This window comes from Dipodomys spectabilis, unplaced genomic scaffold (assembly GCF_019054845.1).
Source record: "Dipodomys spectabilis isolate Male_0828 unplaced genomic scaffold, ASM1905484v1 ptg000329l, whole genome shotgun sequence".
Taxonomy (NCBI): Eukaryota; Metazoa; Chordata; class Mammalia; order Rodentia; family Heteromyidae; genus Dipodomys; species Dipodomys spectabilis.
This window is the reverse complement of record NW_024871006.1, coordinates 2,678,630-2,704,905: the sequence shown is the minus strand read 5'-3', so window position 1 is coordinate 2,704,905 and position 26,276 is coordinate 2,678,630. Positions and strand designations below refer to the sequence as shown.

At 39.6% G+C, this 26,276-nt stretch overlaps 1 protein-coding gene across 4 annotated transcripts in view; it reads left to right on the top strand.

Annotated features, from left to right (window-relative positions):
* The window catches only part of Helz (helicase with zinc finger), a 147,158-nt gene that overhangs the window by 62,389 nt on the left and 58,493 nt on the right, over positions 1 to 26,276 (top strand). For all 4 annotated transcript variants that reach the window (XM_042702566.1, XM_042702567.1, XM_042702568.1 and 1 more), the window contains 4 exons: positions 1,871 to 2,168; positions 10,494 to 10,761; positions 20,901 to 21,234; positions 22,883 to 23,013. In XM_042702566.1, coding sequence (XP_042558500.1) covers positions 1,871 to 2,168; positions 10,494 to 10,761; positions 20,901 to 21,234; positions 22,883 to 23,013 — 1,031 coding nt within the window. The remainder of the gene's footprint in view (positions 1 to 1,870; positions 2,169 to 10,493; positions 10,762 to 20,900; positions 21,235 to 22,882; positions 23,014 to 26,276) is intronic.

Below are 26,276 nucleotides of genomic sequence, written 5' to 3'. Positions count from 1 at the left end.
TGAACTTTGTACTTATTGAAGAATAGAGCATTTTTGTGTAGTTGTCTTGAAGCTTTGGACTTTGAAAGTTCCATGTTAAGAGAGCATTGCAAATATTTTAATCTTGAATTCATTTTATGTAAGTTCAATATTGTACTAAAGTACATTTTTGTATTTCAGTCACTAAAAGTGTGATTTTTTTTTTTAAATTTTCATATCTTCTTGGATGGTTAGGATGCTTTCTTATTTATCTGATAACGAAGTCTGGCATAATGTCTTGTAAACGTGGAATTAGAATGGGGTCCATGGCTTACAATTAACTAGTTAAAAGTTGAGTTATAGTCGGGCGCTGGTGGCTCACGCCTGTAATCCTAGCTACTCAGGAGGCTGAGATCTGAGGATTGTGGTTCAGAGCCACCCCGGAAAGCCTGTAAGACCCTTATCTCCAATTAACCACCAGAAAACCAGAAGTGTGGCTCAAGTGGTAGAGCACTTGCCTTGAACTGAAGAGCTAAGGGACAGCTCCCAGGTCCAGAGTTCAAGCCCCACAATTTGCAAAAAAAAAAAAAAGAAAAGTTGTTTTAATCTGGTAGTTCTAAGCTTTTATTTTTTTTTTTGCCAGTCATGGGGCCTGAACTCTAGGTCTGGGCGCTGTCCCTCAGCTCAAGGCTAGCGCTCTACCACTGGAGCCACAGCGCCACTTCTGGCTTTTTCTGTTTATGTGGTGCTGAGGAATCGAACCCAGGGCCTCATGCTTGCAAGGCATGCACTCTACCACTGAGCTACCTTCCCAGCCCAGTTCTAAGCTTTTTAAATAATGATTTGTTTTTATATTTGACTGGAAGTCACAAATTCTGTGAAGAGTTTTTTTAATAGAAGACATTTTCTTCAGTGCTTCTGATCTTAGAATGGATAAGGTTTAGGATCGAAACAAAGTAAAAACTTTTTTTTTTTTTGGGTCCAGTTGTGGAGCCTGAATTCTGGAGCCTGGGGACTGTCCCTCAGCTCTTCAGCTCAAAGCTAGCTCTCTACCACTTGAGCCAAAGTGCCATCTCCGGCTTTTTTGTTTTTGCTTATGTGGTGCTGAGGAATCAAACCCAGGGCCTCATGCATACAAGGCAAGCGCTTTACCACTGAGCCACCTTCCCAGCCCCAAAGTAAAAACTTACTTATTTTTTTATTTTATTTTTTGGGTCCGGTCGTGGGGCCTGAACTCTGGGCCTGGGCGCTGTCCCTCAGCTCTTCAGCTCAAGGCTAGCGCTCTACCACTTGAGCCACAGCGCCACTTCTGGCTTTTTTCCTTTTGCTTATGTGGTGCTGAGGAATCGAACCCAGGGCCTCAGGCATGCAAGGCAAGCGCTCTACCACCGAGCCATCTTCCCAGCCCCGAAAGTAAAAACTTTTAGTGACTATGTTCAGTGGAAAATTATTGTGTTCTTTTTGGTGGTGTTCCTTCCACTTTACTATCTGTATCCGGAGATGAAAAATCTACAAACCTCTAACTTCAGCCTTGAACCCAATCCAAGGTAACTGCTTTGCTCCGAAGGCTTCCAATATGAGGCTTCATAAACCTTTTTTGGGGCAAAGGATATGGGCAGTTGGAGGTTGCAGGTGATAAAAGGAGATGGATTTTGCCATAGTGAAAGTAACCAGACCAGGAAGGATCAGGAAGGCTAGTGATGTAGTATAAATGTAGCATTGAACAACTGTTTTCTTCTTGCCAACCAGTCTTGAGTTTCTCCTTATGGCTTATGGACACACTTTGTACTTTTAACATAGTATCTTAGAAGTATGGGAAAGTCCCTTATGGGAATAGTTTCATAGAAGAGCCCAATTACAATTGGATTTTTCATCCCCTTGTACTCAATGAATTATTTTAACTTCCTTGTAGCCTGCAAGAATGCTGTATCGTGTAGCATTGCTTTATGATGCTCATCGTCCTCATTTTAGTATCATTGCAATATCTGCCGGAGATAGTACTACCCAGGTATCACAAGAAGTCCCAGAAAACTGTCAAGAATGGATAGGAGGAAAGATGGCCCAAAATGGATTAGATCATTACGTGTATAAAGTCGGGATAGCATTTAACACAGAAATATTTGGAACCTTTCGCCAAACCATAGTTTTCGACTTTGGATTGGAACCAGTGCTCATGCAAAGAGTAATGATTGATGCAGCTTCTACAGAAGGTAACATTTAGACTTTTTTCCCCTGATACAATGTATTAAAAGGCAATTTTGAAGGATTGTGTTGGCCCTGAAGTATTCCACAGATAGGGAGGGGATAAGGAAAAAAAAAAACCTCCCAAGTTAATTGAAACATTTGCTGTGTAGTGGGTAAGGAGAGGCTTCACTTTGAGCCCCAATCTCTTCATTCAAGTCTGTGGATGAATCTTGGTTTGAGTTCCCTGAGCTTATATGAGTAAACGATTACATCTTTTGTGCTGTTACCAATTTCATTTTACTGTAAGATGATTTTCGCAGAATTAAATCTTTCAATTTTCGTTTGGGTAGAGTACCTTTTTAATGGTAATTGTGTATTGTACCCTCAGTGCCTATTTCTTTGTTTTGCGGACTGTCCAGTTAGATTTGCTGATGCTGGTACATTATCTGTAAATGAGAAGTCCTCTGTGTAAGTAAGGCTTCGTAAGTCAGTCAGTTTACTCATACACTAGTGTTTAGGAGAGCAGGGTGTCTAATAGGACCTGCTCTAGGGTTCTGGGAAGAGGCTCCTGGTTTCAGCACATAAGCACCTTCAAAAGATGTGTCACATCATTTCCTGAATGAAGTTTAGGTCTAGATCCAACAGGATAAAGGAAGGGCATGTTAGTTTTTTGTTTGGGTTGGATTTAGATATGCCTTACTTAAGAAATGCTTGTCTTTGTATAACAATATATTATTAGCACAGCTGTATAAACTTGCTGTTTTATTGATTATATAACCATAATAAAAAAGGATGATTTTCACTATATATGAGACAGTGCAGTGTCTCATTTCTGAGACCCTAGAAAAAGTTGTTCTTTTCATGATCAAAGCTAGGATTTTATTGTTTAGATATGGTGAATAGGTGGAATGGTCTGTCTTCTTTCTTCACCTGCTAGGTGAGATCGAAACAAAAAATACACTGTGTAATCCACATGGCCTTGAACTCACAAGCCTTCAGCCTCTTGAGTGCTGGATTTCAGGGATATACATACCATCATGCCCAATCTTTATTAAAAGAAAATATTTGTACCCAAAAGTTACAGTGAAGTGTTATCTCCCTGCTGGTGTTACACAGATGTCATGTTGCCCTTATTTCTCATTCACTTTGCTCCCTTTTACCATTTAGTTGGGTGTATTTTGGTCATTTTTTTTCTTAGTTCTCTTGGGAATTTTCACTTTGATAAAGTAATAGTAAAAGCAAAAGTGTAGGATTTGGCAAATTCTTTCTACAGGAGACTAGATTGTGACTCTTTTAGATGTTTCAGAGCACAGTTTCTGTGCTGTATGTTCAGCACTGCACTGTGAGAAAGAGGACAGAAGGTAGTATATAAGTGAAGATAAGGCTGTGTTCCAGCCTCAGATATAACTGAGCTGAGTTTGGCTTGGGTGGTATAGTTTGCTCTCTGTATTAGTAGGTAGTTATTAGAACTACTGGGAAGCATACTTTGAAATTATAAAGAAATTTAAATGATAGAGACCCTATATTCAAATGTAAAAGGATGGCTTACCTGTGGGATCTATCTATCTATCTGTCTATCTGTCTGTCTGTCTGTCTGTCTGTCTGTCTGTCTGTATATCTATCTATACATACATATGTATATATAAAATTTTTTGTTGGTCTTGGGTCTGAACTCTGGGCCTGGGCACTGTCCCTTAGCTCTTCAGCTCAAGGCTAGTGCTTTATCACTTGAGCCACAGCACCACTTCCTGTGGGTTGTATTTTAAAGGGTGCTTTTAGAGTTAGTGATTTGTAACTTATGATTGGTTTCCCCAGAAGAATAACTTTCAAGTATTGTCAAGAATCTCTGGTAGCTAAATAAAAGCTAAATAAAAGCCTATCTAGTTAACACAAAATATTGTGTCTTTAAAAGAAAAGTATGGGGCTGGGAATGGGGCTCAGTGGTAGAGTGCTTGCCTAGCATGCATGAAGCCTCGGGTTTGATTCCTCAGTACCACATACACAGAAAACAGCCTGAAGTGGCTCTGTGACTCAACTGGTAGAGTACTAGCCTTGAGCCAAAGAAGCTCAGAGACAATGCCTAGGCCCTGAGTTCGAGCCTCATGACAGGCAAAAAAAAAAAAAAAAAAGAAAAGGATGATGGGCAAAGGTGGAAAGAGGTCAGGGCAGCTCTGTGGGTCAGGAGGAGTGAAGGCACATGGACTACTTTGGCTTTAGGTAGCTGCTACTTGGATAGATGAAGATGAGCAATGGATGAAATTCAGTATTGAACAGAAATGTATTGAGGGGCTGGGAATGTGGCTTAGTGGTAGAGTACTTGTCTCTAGCATGCATGAAGCCCTGTCTGGGTTCAGTTCCTCAGTACCACATAAACCTGTGGCTCAAGTGGTACAGTGCTAGCCTTGATCAAAAGAAGCACAGGGACAGTGCCCAGGCCCTGAGTTCAAGCCCCAAGACTACCCTCCCCCCCCCCCCCCCCCCCAATGTATTGAGTACTCATTTTCTACTTCATTGTGTGACCCTAGGAAGAGTACTTAACATCTCTGTTGTTAAACATTTATCTTTCTTAGATGATTATGAGGTCTGAAAATGAGGTCTGAAAATAAGCCCTATCCAGTATCTAGCTTATGTTTATAACATGCCTACTATGTTGTTACTTTTACACTATCACATCATTTCTGACTTAGACACAGTGAATGAAGAATGCAAGAAGAGGCAACTGTGCGTGCATGCATGCATGCATGCCTGTGGCCTGCCTGCCTGCCTGCCTGCCTGCCTGCCTGCCTGCCTGCCTGCCTGCCTGCCTGCCTGCCTGCCTGCCTGCCTGCCTGCCTGCCTGCCTACCTACCTACCTACCTACCTACCTACCTACCTACACCTACCTGCCAGTGCCAGTAATGGGGTTTTAATTCTGTGTCTGGGCACTGCCCCTGAGCTTCCTTGGCTCAAGACTACCACTCTACACTTGAGCTACAGGTGTACCTTCAGCTTTTTGTGGTAAATTGGAATAAGACTCTCATGAGCTTTCCTGCCCTCACTGCCTTTGAACTGCCAGCCTCAAATCTCAGTAGCTAGGGGTACACCCGCTTCTGAGCAGCTAGGATTACAGGCATGAGCCACTGGTGCCTAGCAAGTTTTTAAATTTTTTTTTTTTGGGGTCTGGTTGTGGGGCCTGAACTCTGGGCCTGGGCACTGTCCCTCAGCTCAAGGCTAGCGCTCTACTACTTGAGCCACAGCACCACTTCCAGCGTTTTTCTTTTTGCTTATGTGGTGCTGAGGAATCGAACCCAGGGCCTCATGCATACAAGGCAAGCGCTCTACCACTGAGTCACCTTTCCAGCCCCAAGTTTTTAAATTTTGAGAGAGGATTTTAGATAGAGGGACACAAAGCAACGAGTAGAAAACATAAAGGCCACAGTATGTGTAGGTGTCAGCAACAGAACACTATATAGGAATTGAAGGATTTCCGGAGAGCTCTAAGGTTTGGAGTCTTGTAACTAGAAGTAGTTTGCTTTCTGATGTTTCTCATCTATTACCATGTAAATATAACATTTTGTATTTTATTCATGTAGTGCAGATCAGAACATCTTCCTGTTTATAATACAGGTACCATATTTTCATAGTTATTTGCAGTTTGTAAATCTTTGTGTTTTCCTTTAAATAAGGCTTTACTTTTTAAGTATTTGTGCTTAGAAAACAATTGAAAAAATAGGAAATACTTCCTTGAACTAATTTGGAAACATGAAGTAATTTTGCATAGTGAACTTTGTGGCTCAAGGACAGAGGAGAAATAAGTATTACAAGATAACAATATAGGCCGAGTGCTGGTGGCTCATGCCTGTAATCCTAGCTGCTCAGGAGGCTGAGATATGAGGATCTCGGTTCAAAGCCAGCCCGGGCAAGAAAGTTCATGAAACGCTTATCTCCAATAAACCACTAGAAAACCGGAAGTGGTGCTGTAGCTCAAGTGGTAGAGCGCTAGCTTTGAGCTGAAGAGCTGAGGGACAGCGCCCAGGCCCGGAGTTCAAGCCACACGACCGACCAAAAAAAAAAAAAAAAAAAAAAGATAGCAATATAAAATGTACAAAATTTGTTTTCCAATAAAAATTTTGAACATTATAAAAAGAAGAACCTAAATCTAGGTTTTGACAAGCTAAGATGACATTTGGCATGTCAAGGTAAATGTATCTCTTCTTACAAGAGGAAGAAGTTACTGGTTATTGATTTGCATCTGTGACCTTTGATTGTTTTTTTTTGGGTCCGGTCGTGGGACCTGAACTCTGGGCCTGGGCGCTGTCCCTCAGCGCTTCAGCTCAAGGCTAGCGCTCTACCACTTGAGCCACAGCGCCACTTCCGGCTTTTTTCATTTTGCTTATGTGGTGCTGAAGAATCGAACCCAGGGCCTCAGGCATGCAAGGCAAGCGCTCTACTACTGAGCTACCTTCCCAGCCCCACCTTTGATTGTTTTCAAGATTCTTCATTCTGTTGACCTAGCTTTCCTCTGTCCTATATTGCATTTATAGTCATTGAAAAATAGGCACATTTGGGCTAGGCACCAGTGGCTCATGCCTGTCTGTAATCCTAGCTATTCAGGAGACTGAGATCTGAGGGTTGAAGTTCAAAGCCAACCCAGTAACAAAGTCTGTGGGACTCTTATATCCAAATAAGCACTAAAAAAGCAAAAAGTGGAGCTGTGGCTCAACTGGTAGAGTGCTAGCCTTGAGCGAAAAAGCTAGCTACTCAAGACATTTAGAAGTTTCCTAAAATGAAGATGGGAATAGACAAAAATTGCCATATTTCCCAATTGAAAATTTCCAGTGCAGCTGGAGAAGTTATATTCTGTGCATAATTTGATTTGTATATGGGACAGAATGCTCTTTTAGGTTACAAGTATAATTAACGCACCTGTAATCTAGTGCTTGGGAGACGAGGCAGAAGTGCAGCAAGTTCCTAGCCAGACTGGGATGCAGAGATATCCTGTCTCAAAGGCTGACTCCCAGGGTTGGGGGCCTAGCTCAAGTGATAGGATGCTTGTGCAATGCACACTGAGGCCTGTGTTTAATCCCCCAGTACTTCAAAAGAAAACAAATCTAATATTTTAGGTTTGTTGTCCCAACTATTTAAGTAACTAGTTCTTCCTAGCTGTTCACAGGCTTTTTTAAGTCTGGGAACGTAGTATTAATTTTAGCACGCTGTGATCTAGTTTAAAGAAAATACAATTGCAAGTATAATTAAAAATGTAATTTCCCATGCCCAAACAGTAAAGATTTTCTGAATACATTCTTCAATATTTGGCATTTTAATTTGTTAAAAGAGATAATTATTTGATTTGTTCCTGTATTATTGCTATTTCTCTTTTTGACTTGAATTAAGACTGAAAGTTGTGCACTTTTTTTTTTTTTTTTTGGATGGTCATGGGGCTTGAACTCTGGGCCTGGGCGCTGTCCCTCAGCTCTTCAGCTCAAGGCGAGCGCTCTACCACTTGAGCTACAGCGCCACTTCCGGTTTTTTTTCTGGTGGTTTATTGGAGATAGGAGTCTCAGGGTCTCTCCTGCCCGGGCTGGCTTTGAACCGCGATCCTCAGATCTCAGCCTCCTCAGTAGCTAGGATTACAGGCGTGAGCCACCAGCGCCTGGCTATGCACATCTTTTATTTTGATGATAATAAGCAGCTAATCTTTAGTGATGGTATGTGTATTTAGGAATAAACTATGCATAGTTTAAATACTTTCTGTATATGCTTTAATGAGGAATAGGTAGGATGAATTTTAGAATGATTAAGAAGATGTGTTTAGTGTACTTTAGAAAACTCATGCTGTGTGGCTACTACAAAGATGGATGGTCAATTCAGGGTGTTTGATTTTTGAATTCTTAGAGCCTGGAGGTCAAATCCAGGCTCTCTTGTGTGGGCTGATCAAGCATTCTGCCTCTTAGATTTTTCTAGGCCCTGCTTGTTTTCCTTTCCTTTTCCTTTTCTTTTCCCTTTCCCCTTTTTTTCTCTTTGTTTATGTCTATCTCTCTTTTTCTTTTTTGATGCCTATACTGGGGCTTGAACTCAAGGCCTGGCACTGTCTCTTAGCTTTTTCGCTCAAGGCTCATGTTCTACAACTTGAGTCACAGCTCCACTTCTGACTTTGGTGGACTTTTTTTTGCTCCTGCTGTTTTCAAATAGGGATCCTTAGGATTTCAGCCTCCTGAGTAGCTAGGATTATGGGTTTAGCTCCAGCATTATTTCAGACTGTCAGTTTTTAATTAGCAGATCATCTTTACATCTTGATGGTGATCATTGTGTTCATGTTGCCATTTGAGTCATAATTAAAATAGAGACAAAGTTTAGAAATTAGAGTCTATGTCATATGGGATTTTATCTTTCCTCTCCCCCCCCCCTCTCCTTTCCCCCCTCTTTCTTTCTCTCCCCTTCTACCCCTATCTGTCCCCCTGTCTCCTTTCCCCTTCACTTCTTGCCCTCCAACCCCCCTGCCCAGTTCTGAGGCTTGAACTCAAGGCCTGAGCACTGTCCCTGAGATTTCTTTTGCACAAGCTAATGCTGTATGATTTGACCAACAATGCCATTTCTGGCTTTTTTCTGAGTAGTTTATTGGAAATAAGAGTCTCAAGGCCTTTCCTGCCTGAGCTGGCTTTGAACTCTGATCCTCAGATCTCAGCCTCCTGAGTAGCTAGGATGACAGGTGTGAGCCACCGGTACCTGAGTGGGATTTCATTTTTTTTATGAAGATACCAGGATATTGATTAATATAGAGAAATGTCTCTTGGGGGATGACTATACTTACATGTTTAGAATATGTATGTAACATTTAAGATTTGCAAAAGCAGGGACGGTGTGTAGCTGAGTAGTAGAGTTCTTACCTAGTATCTGTGAGGCCCTGGGTTTAGAACATTCTGAGTTTGACAAAAGAATAAATAAAATAAAGTTTAATTTATTCTTAAGCACCACAAGGTAGTTATGGCCATATTCTCATCTCAAAGATAGTTTAGGTTAACTTCTCTTTTTACTTTTGAGAGTCACTGACTGATCTTGGCCTGAATTTTTTTATTTCTTTCTCAGATTTTAACCTGTGATGTAAAACTATCTTACCAATTATATTCTATTAAAACTAGGTATTGGCCTATTGAGGCAAGTGAGAAATGTCTTTTCTCTTTGTCTGAGTCTTATTTTCATTAGTTGCCAACCAGAAGGAAGTAACAGGCTCTACACACTGAGCAGGCGTGGCTTATTGAGTCTGTGGTTCTCATCCTGGACTGGTTGTGCGCTATAGGTTTTGTCCCAGAGATGTCAAATTTGAACAGTTCCCCATTTGCGATATTATATCCTACTTACAGGGGTCAGTTCACTGAAACAAAGCTAGAATTTCTCAGAAGTGATGTTTAAATGGTATTGGATCTTATTTTTCTTATTCATAAAAGCATCTTGAAATAGTTATACAAATGGGTTTCAATTCAATATGTCAATTTATGTGTACAATACACCTCTCATTATTCCTCCATCTATCCCAACCCCACCATTGCCCTCTGGTTTCCTAGTTCTGTTTTCATGTATGTACATTGAATGTCAGGACATCTCATACCCCATCACAGCAAGTTGTACACGTGTGTTGTCTAAACTGCTTTTGTTTTGCATGAAGCCCACTTCTGCTTTATCTGCTTTACTCTGCTTTATCACACAGGGAAGATATATCTCCTTGCAGTATATGATCTCCTCTTTCTCTAACAGCACAGATATTAGTAGGAGGGAAAGAGAGAAGTACATAGTATCACTTGGTAGGAAGAATTTATCAGATCTTCCTACACATTAAATTTCTCTTCACTGCAGAGTTAAGTTTTAAATGCTGAAAATCCATTAATAACTATTTACTGTGTGTCCAACCTGATGAGTAAACCACATTCTTGCCAGGCGCTGATAGCTCACACCTGTAATCCCAGCTACTTAGGAGGTGAGATCTGTGAATTGAGATTTGAAGCCAGCCTGGGCAGGAAAGTCCATAAGACTCTTATTTCCTGTTAACCACCAAAAAGCCAGAAGTGGAGCTGTAGCTCAAGTGGTAGAGAGCTAGACTTGAGCAATTAGCTCAGGGATAGCACCCAGGCCCTGAGCTCAAGCTCCAAGACCCGTGCACAAAAAAGGGGTTTTTAAAAAAATGGGATTTCTAATAGCATTATTTTGTTGAATGTTGAAAAGTTTCTGATTTGGGAATAATACTCGATAATACTCTTTGAGTTTTTGTATTCTGCCTTTAATATTTTTAGTTCTAGCATTTGAAATTGTCTTAGCAAGATGTGTAATGTATTTTAACATTATATTCCTTTATAAATGTGTTTCTTATTTCCATTTAGATCTTGAATACCTGATGCATGCAAAACAACAGCTAGTAACCACAGCTAAGCGGTGGGATTCTTCTTCTAAGACTATTATAGATTTTGAACCTAATGAAACTACTGATTTGGAGAAGAGCCTTCTTATCAGATACCAAATTCCTCTCTCTGCTGACCAGCTGTTTACTCAGTCCGTTTTAGACAAATCATTGACCAAGACCAACTATCAGTCACGGTTGCATGACCTCCTGTATATTGAGGAGATAGCCCAGTATAAAGAAGTCAGCAAGTAAGTTCTTGAGAAATACTGTTCATTCTTGCTTTCTAACCTTTGGATGGATGACATTTTTGAAGGAGTGTAACTGAAAACAGGTAGTGAAATTATTATTCTTTAATACCTGTATTCAATCTTTAAAATATGAGCAAGAACAATGTTTATTTTAGTACATGGCTCATTTTCACAAGATCTTTCTAAGCATCTGTTAGAGGCTCAGCTCTTTGCTGTGTGCTAGGGAATGCAAGCCCGTGTTTCCTGCTTTTAAGCATTATGGTAGCCAGGTACTAGTGGCTCATGCCTATGATCTTAGCTGCTTAGGTATCTGAGATGGAGAGGATTTTAGTTTGAGGGTAGCCCAGGCGTAGATGTGAGAGGCCTCAGCCAAAAGCTAGATGTGGTAGTGATTGCTTGTTATTCTAGCTACTTAGGTGATTGAGATTGGGAGAATAGTGTTTCCTGAATAACCAGAAAAGTCCATGGACTCACATTTCAGCAGAAAAAGCTGGGCCTAGCCTAGTGGTATTTGCTTGTCATCTCAGCTACAGAGGGAAGGTAGGGAGACTCTGTCTTAGAAATAACCAGGTCCAAAAAAAAAAAAAAAAGGTTGGAGGTATGATTCAATGGTATAATGACTCCCTAACAAGCTTGGGGTTTTGAGTTCAAACCCCAGTAGCATCAAAAAATAAAATAGAATACAATGAAAGCTTTATCACCAGTGTTTGTCATACAAAGAATTCAAAAAATACTTGTTGAATAAGTATATAAATGAAGGAAATTACATATTTTGAAAGAATGAAATGATTTAGGTCTTCAAGAAAGCTTTTTGATAGTCAAACAGCTTTAGAAAAGCATATAAATGCTTTAACATGTCTTATATTTTATTCATATGTCATAGGTTAAGACCAAGTACTTAAATTTAAAGCTTATTTGATCATTTTAGGAAAAATAATCTTAGAAATGACAGTGCAAATGAAAAAAGGCTGTTGAGAAAATTGTTATACTGGGTAGTAACTTTTTACTTTTTAAATGAAGATAAGCCCTAATAATTGAACCACACTATGAGGCATGACTGCATTTTAAAAAAGTATTTTTCTGAAGTACATAATGTCTAGTCTTTTTTTTCCATCAAGTTCCTTATTGATACCTTATCAATATTATTAGTTGATTCTGAATATTTATTAAAGATATATTCAGGAAAGAAAAAATAAGTTAAATCTTTAGCTATTCTGTTAATACATCTAATTTTCAAGATGTACCTAGTTTCAAATTGAATATGTAAAATACACAAAGTCAGTAATAATTATTTGAAGACTCTCATGGCCCATTTATGATGCTTTGATTTCACTTTTTGAGCCAGAGTCTTGCTCTGTGGCCCGCCCACATTGTCCTCACATTTGCATGCCTCCTATCCATGTTCTAGAATTATAGGTCTCCGAGCCTTACTTGGTCATTTATGATAACTTTACTCTCTCTTTCTGTCTCTGTCTCTCTGCTAGGGATTGAACTCAGTGTCTTTTGCTTGTTGAGCCACTCTGCCAGGCTAATTTATTGACTCTGAAAAGGCTTTTATTGCTGGGCATTGGTGGCTCTGACTGTAATCCTTGCTACTTTAGAGAGTGTGATCTGGAAGATCACAGATCAGAGGCAGCTGGAGCAGAAAAGTCTACCAAACTCTTCAAAATAACCAAGAAAAAGTTGAGCTGGAAGTATGGTTCAAATGGTAGAGCACCAGCCTAGCAAGAAAAAAGTCCTGTATTCAAACTCCAGTAGTGTTTTTTAAAAAAAGCTTTTATTGATTGTGTCTGTAGATTTTTTCTAATGAAATTATTAGTTATTAAATAGCAAAGATGGTAGTTTTTATTATATGTTATTCACATTACTCTGTATTTTGATTACATTGTCCTAGATTTTTTTTTCCTTTAGAAAGAACCTAATAAATACTGGTCTGAGATAGAATTCAAAAGCTTACTAGAATCTTGGAGACTATTTTTTTTTTTAATTTAATTTTATTTTATTTGAGAACATACTGTACAGAGGGGTTACAATTACATGGGCAGGTTGGAGACTATTTTTGAATACTGTATTACAAATTTAAGAAAAAAAAGTATAGTAACTTGCACAGTATTTGTTCAATATTTTATTAAAGTTTCCAGATCATTTGTAGTAAAAGACCAGAAAAGCTTGTGGATTATTTTATTGAAAATCTGTTTAAAACAGAAATTCATTTGAATGGATAAAAAATGGAATCCTATACAATTGTGTAGCGATCAGCTACTTTTCAAGGAGGTAAGTATGCAAGGAACATGGTGCTCACGCCTGTGATCTTGGATACACAGGGGTCACATGAGGCACATCACAGTCTAGGCTAGTCTGGTCGTAAAACATGCGAAAAATAAATGAAGCAAAAAGGATTGAGGTCTGGTTCAAGTCACCTGGAGTTCAAACCCCAGTTCTACCCTTAAAAAAAAACAAACAAAACAAAAACCAACAACTAAGTGGTCAAAAGTTCACACTGAGAGCACTTTGCAGGGCTTTCAAAGTCAAGATGAGGGCAGTCTTCAAAATATCAGCAGATTAAAGTGAGTGCTGATAAACTCTGTGGTGTAGTTCTTAGGAGTATTTGCCACTTTGCAGGAAGGACTTTTAGAACTTGCAACTTTTGGTGAAATATTGATGAAATAAAGCTATGCATAGAGAATCACTGAAGAAAAAATCAGAGGGGAAGTTGAAGTTGTCTGTATATTCATGTTTCAAACAATTGTGAAGAATGGGTTAGTTATGATAGAAATATATGATTAAATATACAACTATTAAAATTATGTTGTTGAAGAATGTTAAAATTGTGAGGATGTTCATGGCATACCATTGAGGAGGAAGATAGGCTAGTGATACAACTGTGCTGCCATTTCTTCCCTCTCCTTTTCCCTTCCTTCTCTTATTTTCCTTCTCCTGCCTTTCTTTCCATCTTTGTCTTCTTCTTCCTTCCTTCTTTCTCCCAGCTTTGCTGTGCTACTGAGGCTGGTCTTAAGCCCCCCAAGTTCAAGTGATTTTTTTTCCCCCTCCCAGTGTTGAAATTACAGAGATGTGTCAACATACCTGGCTTTAAATAATGGTTTTTCATCTTTTAATGCTGCCTTAAATTGATTCACATTTGATTGTTAATTCTTTAGGTACAATAACATAACTAATATATACTTTAAAGATTAGATTTTGGGGAGGTTCATATGAAACCTCTGACCAAAATGGTCTGATTCAGGGGTAAAACATTTTTTCAGCAAATTCCATTGTGGAAGATCATGGTAAATATTTCATACTTTCTGAACTTTTTTTTTTTTTTTTGGTCGGTTGTGGGGCTTGAGCTCTGGGCTTGGGCACTGTCAGCTCAAGGCGAGCGCTCTAGCTTGAGCCACAGCATCACTTCCGAACCTTTTTTTTTTTATCATTGATGTTCTGGAATTGCATATCTGCTTTCTTTCATTTTGGGGCTGTATAACAACAGGTGAAATTTGGTTCTTGCACCATACTCCATTGTGTCTTTTTTTTTTTTTTGGGTCCGGTCGTGGGGCCTGAACTCTGGGCCTGGGCGCTGTCCCTCAGCTCTTCAGCTCAAGGCTAATGCTCTACCACTTGAGCCACAGCGCTACTTCCGACTTTTTTCTTTTTGCTTATGTGGTGCTGAGGAATCGAACCCAGGGTCTCATGCATGCAAGGCAAGCGCTCTACCACTGAGCCATCTTCCCAGCCTTAAGTCATGCTTGTCTAACCAATCAGTGACCATCATCAGAGCCACCGAAGTCACTACTAGAATTGTTCTTCTAGGATTTGAGAGCCTATTTAAAGATAGAAAACAATAGTATGTAGGAATGTAACTTTAAAAGTCTTTTCTCATTAGCTTACATTAGTTGTATAGAAGGGAGGGTTGTTCCATTTCACATATGTTTATAATATGTTCCATTCATTCTCACTGACTCTATCACACTCCCTTTCCCCATTCCCCAAACAGTGTCACAAAATAGCCGGATGCTTGTGACTCATGCATATAATCCTAGCTACTCGGAGGCTGAGATCTGAGGATCCTGGTTTGAAGCCAGTCCAGGCAGGAAAGTCCATGAGTCTTTTTTTGTTTTTTGGTTAGTCAGGGAGCTTGAACTCTGGGCCTGGGCGCTGTCCCTCAGCTCTTCAGCTCAAGACTAGCATCTACCTCTTGAGGCACTGTGCCACTTCCGGTTTTCTGAGTTATTTATTGAAGATATGAGTCTCACAGACTTTCCTGCCCTGCCCTGCCTGCAATCCTCAGATCTCAGCCTCCTGCGTACTAGGATTACAGGCGTGAGCCACCAGCCACCAGCACCCGGTCTCCTTGAGTCTTTTATCTACAGTTAACCACCAAAAAGCTGTGGCTCCTGGAGGGCTTGCCTTGAGATAAAAAGCTAATAAACAGTGCCTAGGCTCTTCAGTTCTAGCTCCAGTATCAGAAAAAAAAATAGACAAAATATATTTGGACTTGAGCCCGAATTTAGCAATAGAATTTATCTTTTATACTTTTTCGGTGGTACCAGAGTTGGAACTTGGGGTTTCAGGCCAGAGTGTTTTTGCCTGCACCAGGCCCTGGAGTGAGATACATCTGCCTATGCCACCTTAGTAGTTAGTAATACAGAAATGCATCATCATGCTAAGCTTCTTTATTGAGATACGATTTCACTACCTTTTTCTTGTCAGTGCTGGCCTTGAATTGCCGTCCTTCTTATCTCTGCCTTCTGAGTAGTTAGAATAGGTATGAGCTGTCAGGAGGGGTAGAATTTATTTTTAAACAATTTTTTTTTTTAAAAATAAGAGATAGTTTGTAAAAACTTCAAAATTTAAGATTTTATGTGAGTAATGTATAGTTAGTAAGCATACTATATATCATTTTAAGTTTTAGGGGAAAGCTTCCAAATCTTTTAGGATTTCTTTTTAACCTCAGTCACATGTTAACATGCATTCAGCCATCTACCTTGAAGTGAAATCTACTGAGTTCCAAGATATGTCATTTTCTAAAGAAGTTGACTGTAACTGAACCTGTTGTGGCACACCTAGTCAGGTTTCTGTGCTTGGCTTCTTGATGCAGCAGCTGAGGGACAGGCTGATTTGAGGGGTGCATTCTGTCGTGAAGCTGGCTGCCACTTCTACGGGTCTCCTCTGTTCTCTTGCTGTGCTCCAGTAAATCCAGGGATTGTCTCATTCCTTTGACTGATGTTTGGTGTTTATGTAGTAGAAATGGCGTAAAGCAAAATTTACTATATAGCTCTGGCATTTAAAAATTAAAATGTTGAGAGATTATTATTACTATAACGATCAAGCTGTTTTTCTCATTAGCTGGAACTATGGTTTTAAATTTGTGAAAACTTGGTTGGCTATTATTCTACTTGTACCTAAATGGTCAGGAATTATGTAAGCCTTAAGGTTGATTTAAGGCAATAATAGAAAGAAAGAAAGAAATGTTTGTTAATCACAAGGTATACTTTGTGTTTTATGTGTTTCTGCATTACTAAATTTCGAAAATGCCTATGTTAATGCCTAAGAGCTGAATGATTGGATTTTTAGCAGTCTGTTGTCTATAGCTTGTCAAGTCTGTGCTGTCTGGATCTTGAATGTTTGGTGTTTTCCCTGGAAGGAGCTCTATTCCAGTATTCACTTTTATCTATCGCTCTTCCTTAAGAGTTCTGTTATAAAGCACAATGATATGCTGCATGAGGAGTCTTTTGCTACGCTCAAATTGTGGGATAAATACTTTGTGCCTGCTAAATCGTGATCAAGTATATTGGGATGGCTGAGTCTAAAACCGTTGTTATGGTAAAACTTTAATGTATTGCCGAACAGTTGAGAATCTGTTACAGGATTTCAAGAATTTATGAGGGAGGGAATAACATAAAGTGGTTGAAATAAGAATGTGGTTCCTGGAACACGTGATTATTACAGAAATGAATAATTAATTCAATGAACAAAATGTACTGAGGACTTAAAAAGGGCAAGTTCTTACTAATTGTAAGGTAAATAAGATACATTGCTGAATGCCCCACAAATGGTAATCTAGTCCCGAGACAGGCCTACAGTGCAGGGATGTGATATCAAGCAATCTGCACTGTGGTAGAGGAAAGCACAGGCCACTCCAGAAAGATCCTGTCCCACGGGAGGGGGAAAAGGAGAGTAGTATAGTCTAATTGAACAATTCAAGTTGAATTGTCTGCTTTCATGAACAGACAACATTGAAACTGAATTTTGACAAAGATGACCCCAAATTAGATTTATGTAGATAGCAGATTTGCCAGGTGAAAAAGTAGGACAAACGTGAATTAAAGGAAACAGGCTATGAGAATAGAGCAGGGAGTTGTGGGGAAGTGCAACTTCACCACAGTTGCAGTGTGATGGCGCACGTAGTAGGCGAGAGAGAGAGCTTCTCCGCTCCATCCTCAGCTCTAGAAAACAACTTAGTATCAGACTTGCATTTTACAAAGATCTCTGCTGATGCAGAGAATAGACTTGATTAAGAAGTCTCATTGGAAGATGATTTAAAAGAATGATCCAGTTCTGACATGGACATGTAGGTGGGCGACAGTGCTACCACTTAAGTTGCATATGTGGGAGCATTGGTTTAGGAGTCATTTGGGGAAGGCAGATGGTGATTCAATTTTGGCATCCTGGGTTTGAACACATGTATCCATTTGACAGGTGGATTAACAGGAAGAGGGCAGGTTAATGGTTGATGGAAGAGTATGTCTTCACTGAAATCTGTGGAAGAGGGAGTTTGGGGAGGGGGGACAGTGGTTGGCAAGTTAAGGAGCAAAGAAAAAGGTTATGAATAGCTGAGCACTAGGGGCTTACACTTTTAATCTTAGCTACTTAAGAGGCTGAGGTCTGAGCATTGTGATTCAAAGCCATCCTGGGCAAGAAAGTCTATGAGACTCTTTTATCTCCAGTTAACTACCAAAATGCCAGAAAGTAGAGCTTTGGCTTAAGCGATAGAGTGCTAGCCTTGAGCAAACAAAACAAAACAAAGATAGCACCCAGGCCCTGAGTTCAAGCCCTAGGACCAGTACAAAAACAAAAAAAAAAACCGTTCATCACTTTTAGTAGCAAAGAAGTCCTTTGTGAATTACAAATACACTAAAAACTGGGCGCACTGGTGGCTCATTTATATAATCCTAGCTACTCAGGAAGCTGAGATCTGAGGGTTATGGTTTGAAGCCAGGCTGATCAGACAGTCTGAGAGAGACTGTCATTAACTAGCAAAAAGTCTTAAGTGATAGAATGACATTTAACAGGTAAACAAGAGCATGAAGCCCTGAGTTGAAGCCCCAGTACTGGCACACACCCAGGTAAGAATGCACTAGAAGTAACCTTTTTTCTCTTAGAAAGTCCCAGCCCTTTTGATATATATATATATATATATATATATATATATATATATATATATATATATATAATCTCGTACAGAGAATAAAGAACAGTAAACCTTGTATTACACGTGCTTTCTTTAATAAAGTTAAAACATGTGCCGTGTATGTGTTATGCAAGGCTTCCTGTTTTGTTTTTGTACAACAGGATCTTTCTTTAAAAAATTATAAAATTGTTATTATAAAGGTGATGTACAGAGCGATTACCGTTACATAAGTTAGGTAAAGAGTATGTTTCTTTTTGGACAATGTCACCCCTTCCCTTGCTCTCTCCCAGATTTTCCTTCCCATCCCCACCCACAAGTTGTACAGTTGATTTTCAACATAGTATCTAGTGGGTACCACTGTTGCATTTATTTGTTCATCCTTTATCCCTCCATTTCTGTGCTCTCCCTTATCATCCCCCAAACAGATAAATGAACAAAAAAGACAAAAAGAAAAGAAAATAAAAGCAGCAACAAAGTGAAAACCTCTTGTTTCCATTTCCTGGAGTTCATTTTGATAGATATTATTTTGTATGAGCAGATGCACATTGACAGAGTACCTTTGTGTTCCTCTTCTAAGAGTATCCTCCTTTGGTCTGTGGGTGACTGTCTAGAGTAATGGTCTTTTTTATATCCAAGACTGGCTTTGCTGCCTCAGCCTCTGAAGTTGAAGGATTTTAGATGTGGGCCAGTATGTCTAGCTAGAACTTAGTGTTTTAAAGAAATGTTTTTGTCCTCTTAAGGATTTATAAGACATTCTTGCCATCATGTATACAAAAGAAGATTTGAAAACAATTCAGTGATACCATTAAAAAGTACCCTCTTTTGAGCTCGCTCTGCCCTTCAGTGGACACCTATGAACGAACACAGGGAGCGAGGAACTGGAACGTGGAGAACCCTCTGTTTAGGCAAAGCATTCTCTAGAAGCTGCCACCCACTCTGCTCCCTATAAGTATCCAGAGAGAATACCCAGAGGAGAGCAGAGTCCAGGACCAGCTCGGGAAGCTTGCTCTCATCTTCCACCATGAAGATCTCCGTGCAGCGCTTCTGTGCCTTCTGCTCACAGTCATCAGTCCTCAGGTGTTTGCTGAACCAGCCCCTGTCCCGACCAATAAGAGGATTCCCCAGCCAGTGGCCAGAGGGCCACAAAAGACTCACTATAGTGGATGTCCCCAGAAAGCCATAAGCTTCATGACCAAACTGGGCAAGGAGATCTGTCCTAACTCCAAGCAGAAATGGGTTGAGGACTCCATAAAGAATTTGGACATGAGTCTAACCCAGAATGTAAAGAAGTCTTGATTCATTTCTCTTTTCTCTCTTACTCTGAGATAATCTCATCATCATTGCCAAAGGAATGGGTTTCATTGGTAATTTTAAAAGCATATTACGTTTTAGTCAATTCCCGTTTTTAGGCTTATCTCTCATGCATATCAGTCAACTTCTGAGCAGAAAGCTTTGAGCAGATCACTTGCTCCCTGGGGAGTCTTGATTCAGTTCCTGCCAAGTGTGAGTGTGAGTCCTGCCTCCCTCCTTCCTGCTCTTCTAAAAGTCCTGGAAAATTTCAGCAGAATGCAAGTGTTGTGTGTTTTAAGGCTGACATTGCTCTTTTAAATGCAAGATGAGACTCAGGAGTTTTTGAATGGAAGTGGATATAAAAAAATAAAACACAAAATTTATACACAAAAGAACCCTCCTTACAACCAAATATATAGACTTTAAGACAACTTAATTTCTTCATTCAAATTTTGAAGTGAGAAAAAGCAGAAAATATGTGCCTTGTTATTACACTGCCTTTTCAGAATGTTTATATCTTTCTCACCTCACATTTCTTGACTGAAGGTCATCTTGATTCTCTGAGCTGCTTTCACGCATACGTTCTCATACTCATGGATGCCTGTGAAGGAGTGCTCCAGCTGAGGTCTGGGAGGCTTCATCCTCCATCTGTATCCCACATAAGATTGGCTCCTTGTAGCCCTGAAGGCCTGGTGTTGTGGCTTACATAGTAGAGCACTTCTCTAGCAAGAGCAAGGCCCTGTTCAAACATGCATGTGCACACACACATACAATTATGCTGGTTGTTACTCATTAACATAATTGAAAAATTCTTTTTTAGTGCTGGTCCTGGGGCTTGAGCTCAGTGCCTGGGCGCTGACCTTGGGCTTTTTGTTTTGGTTCAAGGTTAGCATTCTTCCACTTGAGCCATAGCTTCATTTCTGGCTTTTTGGTGGTTAATTTTTTTGGTGGCTAAGCATTTCATGGGCTTTCCTGGCTGGGCCTCTTAGTTACGATTAGAGGCATGAGTCACTGGCACCTGTCAAAAGAGAAAGTTCTCATGAGTAGGATCTTTTGGTAAGATCTACCTGGAAAGCAATCAGTTGAACTTCTATTGTAGTTTTACTGCAGTATCTTTGCTTCTGGTCCCAGGTGCTTTTTAGTCTCAGTTGATTTAATTGGTTTGTTCAAACAGGTTTTTATATTAATATATTTTATTATAATATCTCAAGTATTTCCAAATGTACATAGTTATTTAACAACTAAGTTTGTGTCTTTATATAATTTACATTTGGTCACTTAAAAGTTTTGTTGTGTCCAACTTCGACTAAAGGCAGAAAGAATATATAGTTCTTGGTTGAGTAAAGTGGAATTGATGGGAAGATTTAACTTCTGATATGTTTACATTTAGTTATTATGGTTTTGATATAACATTCAAACTGGTTTTCTACTTCTGATTCAGGTTCAACCTCAAAGTGCACTTGCAGATTCTAGCAAGCTTCATGCTCACTGGAGTTTCTGGGGGCGCAAAGTATGCTCAGAATGGACAGCTTTTTGGTCGTTTTAAGCTTACTGAAACACTTTCTGAAGATACTTTGGCTGGACGACTGGTGATGACCAAAGTCAATGCTGTTTATTTATTACCAGTCCCTAAAGAGAAGTTAGTACAGACCCAGGGAACCAAAGAGAAGGTTTATGAAGCTACTATTGAAGAAAAAACAAAAGAGTATATATTTTTAAGGATATCCAGGGAATGCTGTGAAGAACTGAATCTTCGGCCTGACTGTGACATACAGGTAGGTTGGGAGGCTGCACCCTCACCGTGTTGTCAGCTAATAGTCTTCTGCTTCCATCTTTCTTCTACCTTACCCAGACAGAATGCAGTTGTCTTTGAATTCTTGTACTGAAGAGTTAAGCATTGGAACTCTGGTAATTCACAGAGAAAATTCTCTTTTGTTTTGTGGTTTTGTGTGTGTGTATGAGAGACACGGGGCGGGGAGGGGGGGGGAGAGGGAGGGTGAGGGAGAGAGAGATGCTAGTTCTGGAGCTTGAATTCAGGGCCTGGGCACCATTGCTGAGCTTTTTTGATCAAGGCTGATGTTTTGCCTCTTGAGCCACATCTCCACTTCCAGATTTTTTTTTTTAACTTAGTTGGAAATAAGAGTCTCATGGACTTTTCTTTCTGGGCTGATCTTCATAGCTCAGCCTTCAGAGTAGCTAGGATTTCAGGCATGAACAACCAGCTTGTTTGTTGTTTTCTTGAGACAGTCTCCCTACTGCACCCAGGTTGACCTCAAACTTGTGCTCCTCCTGCCTTAGACTTCTGAGTGCTGGGTTGCAGTTGTGTGATACTACACCCTGCTTTGATTCTTCCTAATTTAAGTAACAACTAAAATATTCCTGTTTAATCAAGGCTGATCTTTTTTTGGGGGGGGGGAGGGTCAGTCGTGGGGGCTTGACCTCTGGGCTTGGGCGCTGTCCCTGTGCTCTTCAGCTCAAGGCGAGCAATCTGCTGCTTGAGCCAGAGCACCACTTCTGGTTTTCTAGTGGTTTATTGGAGATAAGAGTCTCACGAACTTTCCTGCCTGGGCTGGCTTTGAACTGAGATCTTCAGGCCTCAGCCTCCTGAGTAGCTAGGATTATAGGCGTGAGCCACTGGTGCCCAGCTTCAGTCCGTTATATTTAATTGGAAAGTTAACTGTTTTTCTTTACCCTCCTGTTTTTTTTTTTTGTTGTTGTTGTTTGTTTTGTTTTTCATTACTGGACATTGAACTCAGGGCCTTGTGCTAGCTCTAGGCAGTTTAACACCAGAGTTAAGCCTCCAGAGTTGTAAAAATAACTTTATTTTTCTAATAGTAACTGCCATTTTTGCTTGAGGCTAGCCTGGACTGTGATCTTCCTACTTATGCGTCCCATGTAGCTGAGATTTCAGATGTGAGCTCTGTGCTCTAGCTTTCTTTCTTTCTTTCTTTTTTTTTTTTTTTTACTTTTTTGCTTTACTTCTTAAACATAAAACTTTGTGAAAATTACTTAAAGTAAATCCATACAGTATGGTTAAGCTGATGATCATTGAACATGATAGTTCACAGATGGGATTTTATCAAATTTTTATTCTTTATAGAAATCAGATAATCTTGTCTAATTGTTATATCATTTACAAGTACTTCAGTATCTTAATGTGTCTAATGATGTTAATAATAGTATAAACACTATTAGTATCCTTAAGTGAGATCATTCATGTAAAGTGCTTATTACAGTGTCTAGTGCTAAATAAACAAGGCAAATACTATGTACATTAATAATTGTTAGAATAAAAGTGTACTTCCAAAGAATCTCCAAACGTATCCCCACCAAACTGTTGTCTCCACAAAGTGCACTGCAGTGATGTTTGCTTAAATGCCTTTGAAAAATTCATTTGAAAATGAATTTCCATTTTTGTTTCAGGTTGAACTTCAGTTTCAGTTGAATAGATTACCCCTCTGTGAAATGCATTATGCACTAGACAGGATCAAGGACAATGGTGTTTTGTTTCCAGACATCAGTATGACTCCCACCATACCGTGGAGTCCCAACAGGTACTGAAGGGGAAGTCGTAGGAAGAAAGAATGTTCGTATCAAGTTTAATGTCTGTGCCAAGTAACTGAAGCATACATACTTTTATAAGGAAGGTTGTCTGTGTTCCTCAAGACATTTTAGTAGTTGAGAAAATGGAAGAAAACCTAGAATGAACTATCTGAGGTTCATCTCTTTGCTTTCCCCCAGAGTCAAAATTAGTTCTTTGCTTTTCTCAGTGGCTTTCATTTGATAGGATGCTAAACATCCCAGTTTAGGGATATTGCTGCATAGAAGCCTAATAGGAAAATTACGGCTTTTCTAAAGTGGTTGAAATAGTTCATTTAAAGTAATTTTTGGCTATAGTTGATCCTGTGATTTGGCAAAGTGGAGAAAGTATGATAGAAGATAGTACTTCAGAAACTGCCCTTGAGTTAATGGCTGTGTAAATGCTTTTTGCTTGAATTCTGTCTGGCACTTATTTCCTTGCAGTTAGGGAAGATATTTCTGGTTTGTCTCAAGAATAGAGATAGGTAGAGAAAGTAGAGGGAGGAGAGGATAGGTAGAGGGGGGAGACGATAGCTATGTTATTGTGTCTTTTCACTGGATCTTGTCCTGTTGGTCTATCTTTCTTATCTTAATCCACTTTCAAAAAATACTTGAATGGCTCTTTACAATGGAGTTGATTACTTGTGTTGCTCTAGCCATGGTAGAGTGGCCCTGTTCCTTGCTGAAGGAGGCCCTAGCATCTTCAGCAGTTGGTTTCCCAGTTGACTGTGGGTATTGACAAGGGAAAAATGAACACAGTGCCATGTGGGACATTTTTGTGGGCCAAGCCTAAAAATGCCACTCTAAGATCCCCTTAACTGTTCCATTTCTTCTGGTCCTAAAAACAGAACAAAATACAGCATGTCTTAACAAGAGCCCTTATTGCCATCTCTCCTTTCTTTACAGCTAAAATCCTTGATAGAGAAGGTGGTCTGCATGCTGTAAGCTCTATTTTCCATTTGTTTACGGTCTTGAAGGTAACCCTGATCCCCTACTTAGAAAAGGTCAGGGATACTCTTTTTTATCTTTGGCTCAGTCTCTTTGAATCTGTCCTGTTCTTTCCATGCTTATGGCGAGTGCTAAATTTCAGCCTGGATTATTTCTGTGGAATTCTTGTGATGATCTTGGTCTTTCAATCAGATCCTTGTTGCTTGGTAAAGCTCACATAATTCTTCTAGAGTTAGTTTTCTAAAATAATCATGTTATTTCACTGTTCACAAATCTCTGATTTGTTGATAATCTGAGATCTTAATGTAAAACTGTGTTACTTAATGACTGCTTTTCCTCAATATCTTTTCAAAGTTCTGTCATAGTTTAGCTTGACACTGCTTTTCTCCTCCCATGTTTGTTTGGCCTAACCATATTGCCCTGAAATTTATTTAGTTTTTTCCTATATTCATTTCCTTCCTTGCTATAGTTTTGTTAATAATTTTTGATGGTAGTGGGATTTGATCTTGGCCTTTCACTTCCATTATTATTTTATTTATTTATTTTTTCATGGTATTGGAGGTTTGAACTCAGGGCCTTGTGATTGCAAGCCTGGCACATTATTGCTGAGACATGTTCTCACCTGTTGAGTAATGTTTAGTGTATTCATGTTGTACGATCTACAGACTTTTAATTCATCTTGTAAAACAAGTATTAACCCATAATAGGACTTTTGGTCTCTTCCTTCCCCAGCCCTGTCTCATTTTTATGTGGTCTCCAGTTTCAAAGAATCTTTGCCTTGAATTGTCTGTTGAAGAATTCCCTGTCCTTTAATATTTTGTCCAGCTCAAGTACTGTCCTTTAAGTAGATGACCATGACTATTCTTTCATTGTTTCAACAAATGCTTAAGAGTAATTGGCAGCTTTCACTTTTAAGCACAATTTCTCTCCAGTTTTAAAAATTATTATTGATTGAACTGGTATGTGAACTCGAACTCATTCTCACTCATCTTACTAAACTTTGCAGTCCTACTTTTTGCTGAGTTTTTTGGACGTACAGTCTTGTGAACTTTTCTGTGTGGTTTGGATTCAAACCTTGACCCTGCAGATAGCCTTCTGAGTAGTTGGGATTACAGGCATGAGCCGCTGGTGCTCTACCCTTCAGTTGATTGTTGTCAGTTGTGTGTATGTCTACTTTGCTCTCTAGACTGAGCTTTGTCATTCTAAGATGCTGTCTTAAACTCCTATAGGCCTTGTACATTACTAATATTTGACATTTTAAATTGGAATTTCAAGTTTACAGGGAAAAAAACCACCGAGATTTTCAAATAGGAGGCCAGAGCAGTAAACTGTTTGGTAATTTTACTTGAAATGCTTACTTCTGAAAATTACATATAATCCTCAAACACTACTATGTTAACTAAAAAAGTAACAAGAAAGTGTTAATAGCAGAAAAGACTTCACACCAGTATAGTATAGTATAATATAGTATAGTATAGTAGCTGGAAGGTTCTAGATCTAGTAAGATGCTGAAAAACAAGCCATTTAAAATATTTTCTGGAATAATATACAATGTAGATAAATGAGGTTGAGAATTTTTATTTATTTATTTATTTATTTATTTATTTATTTATTTATTTATTTATTTATTTATTTATTTGGGTCCGGTCGTGGGGCCTGAACTCTGGGCCTGGGCACTGTCCCTCAGCTCTTCAGCTCAAGGCTAGCGCTCTACCACTTGAGCCACAGCGCCATTTCCGGCTTTTTTTTCTTTTTGCTTATGTGGTGCTGAGGAATCGAACCCAGGGCCTCATGCATGCAAGGCAAGCACTCTACCACTTGAGCCACCTTCCCAGCCCTGGCTTTTCTTCTTCTTATGTTGTCTCATGGTTGCTCTAGAGAAGGCAGAGGAAAAGAGCGTTGTGAATGGTTTTGGGGTAATCTTTCCTAGTATCTGCCACATACATCAAGTCTGGACTTGGTGACCATTTTCTTCATTTCTAGAAGATTATTTTTAGGTACTGGCAGAATTGCAATGAAGTGAACTGTTAATAACCTGGCTTTGGGACATCTAGGGCAACTGCATAAAGCTCATTTTGTCCTCCCTCCCTCCCTCCCTTCCTTCCTTCCTTTTTGTTTGTCTTTGTTGGTCATGGGGCTTGAACTCTGGGCTTGGGTGCTGTCCCTCAGCTCTTCAGCGCAAGGCTAGCTAGCACTCTTCCACTTGAGCCATGGTGGCACTTCCGGTTTTCTAGTGGTTTATTGGAGATAAGAGTCTCATGGACTTTTCTGCCTGGGCTCGCTTTGAACC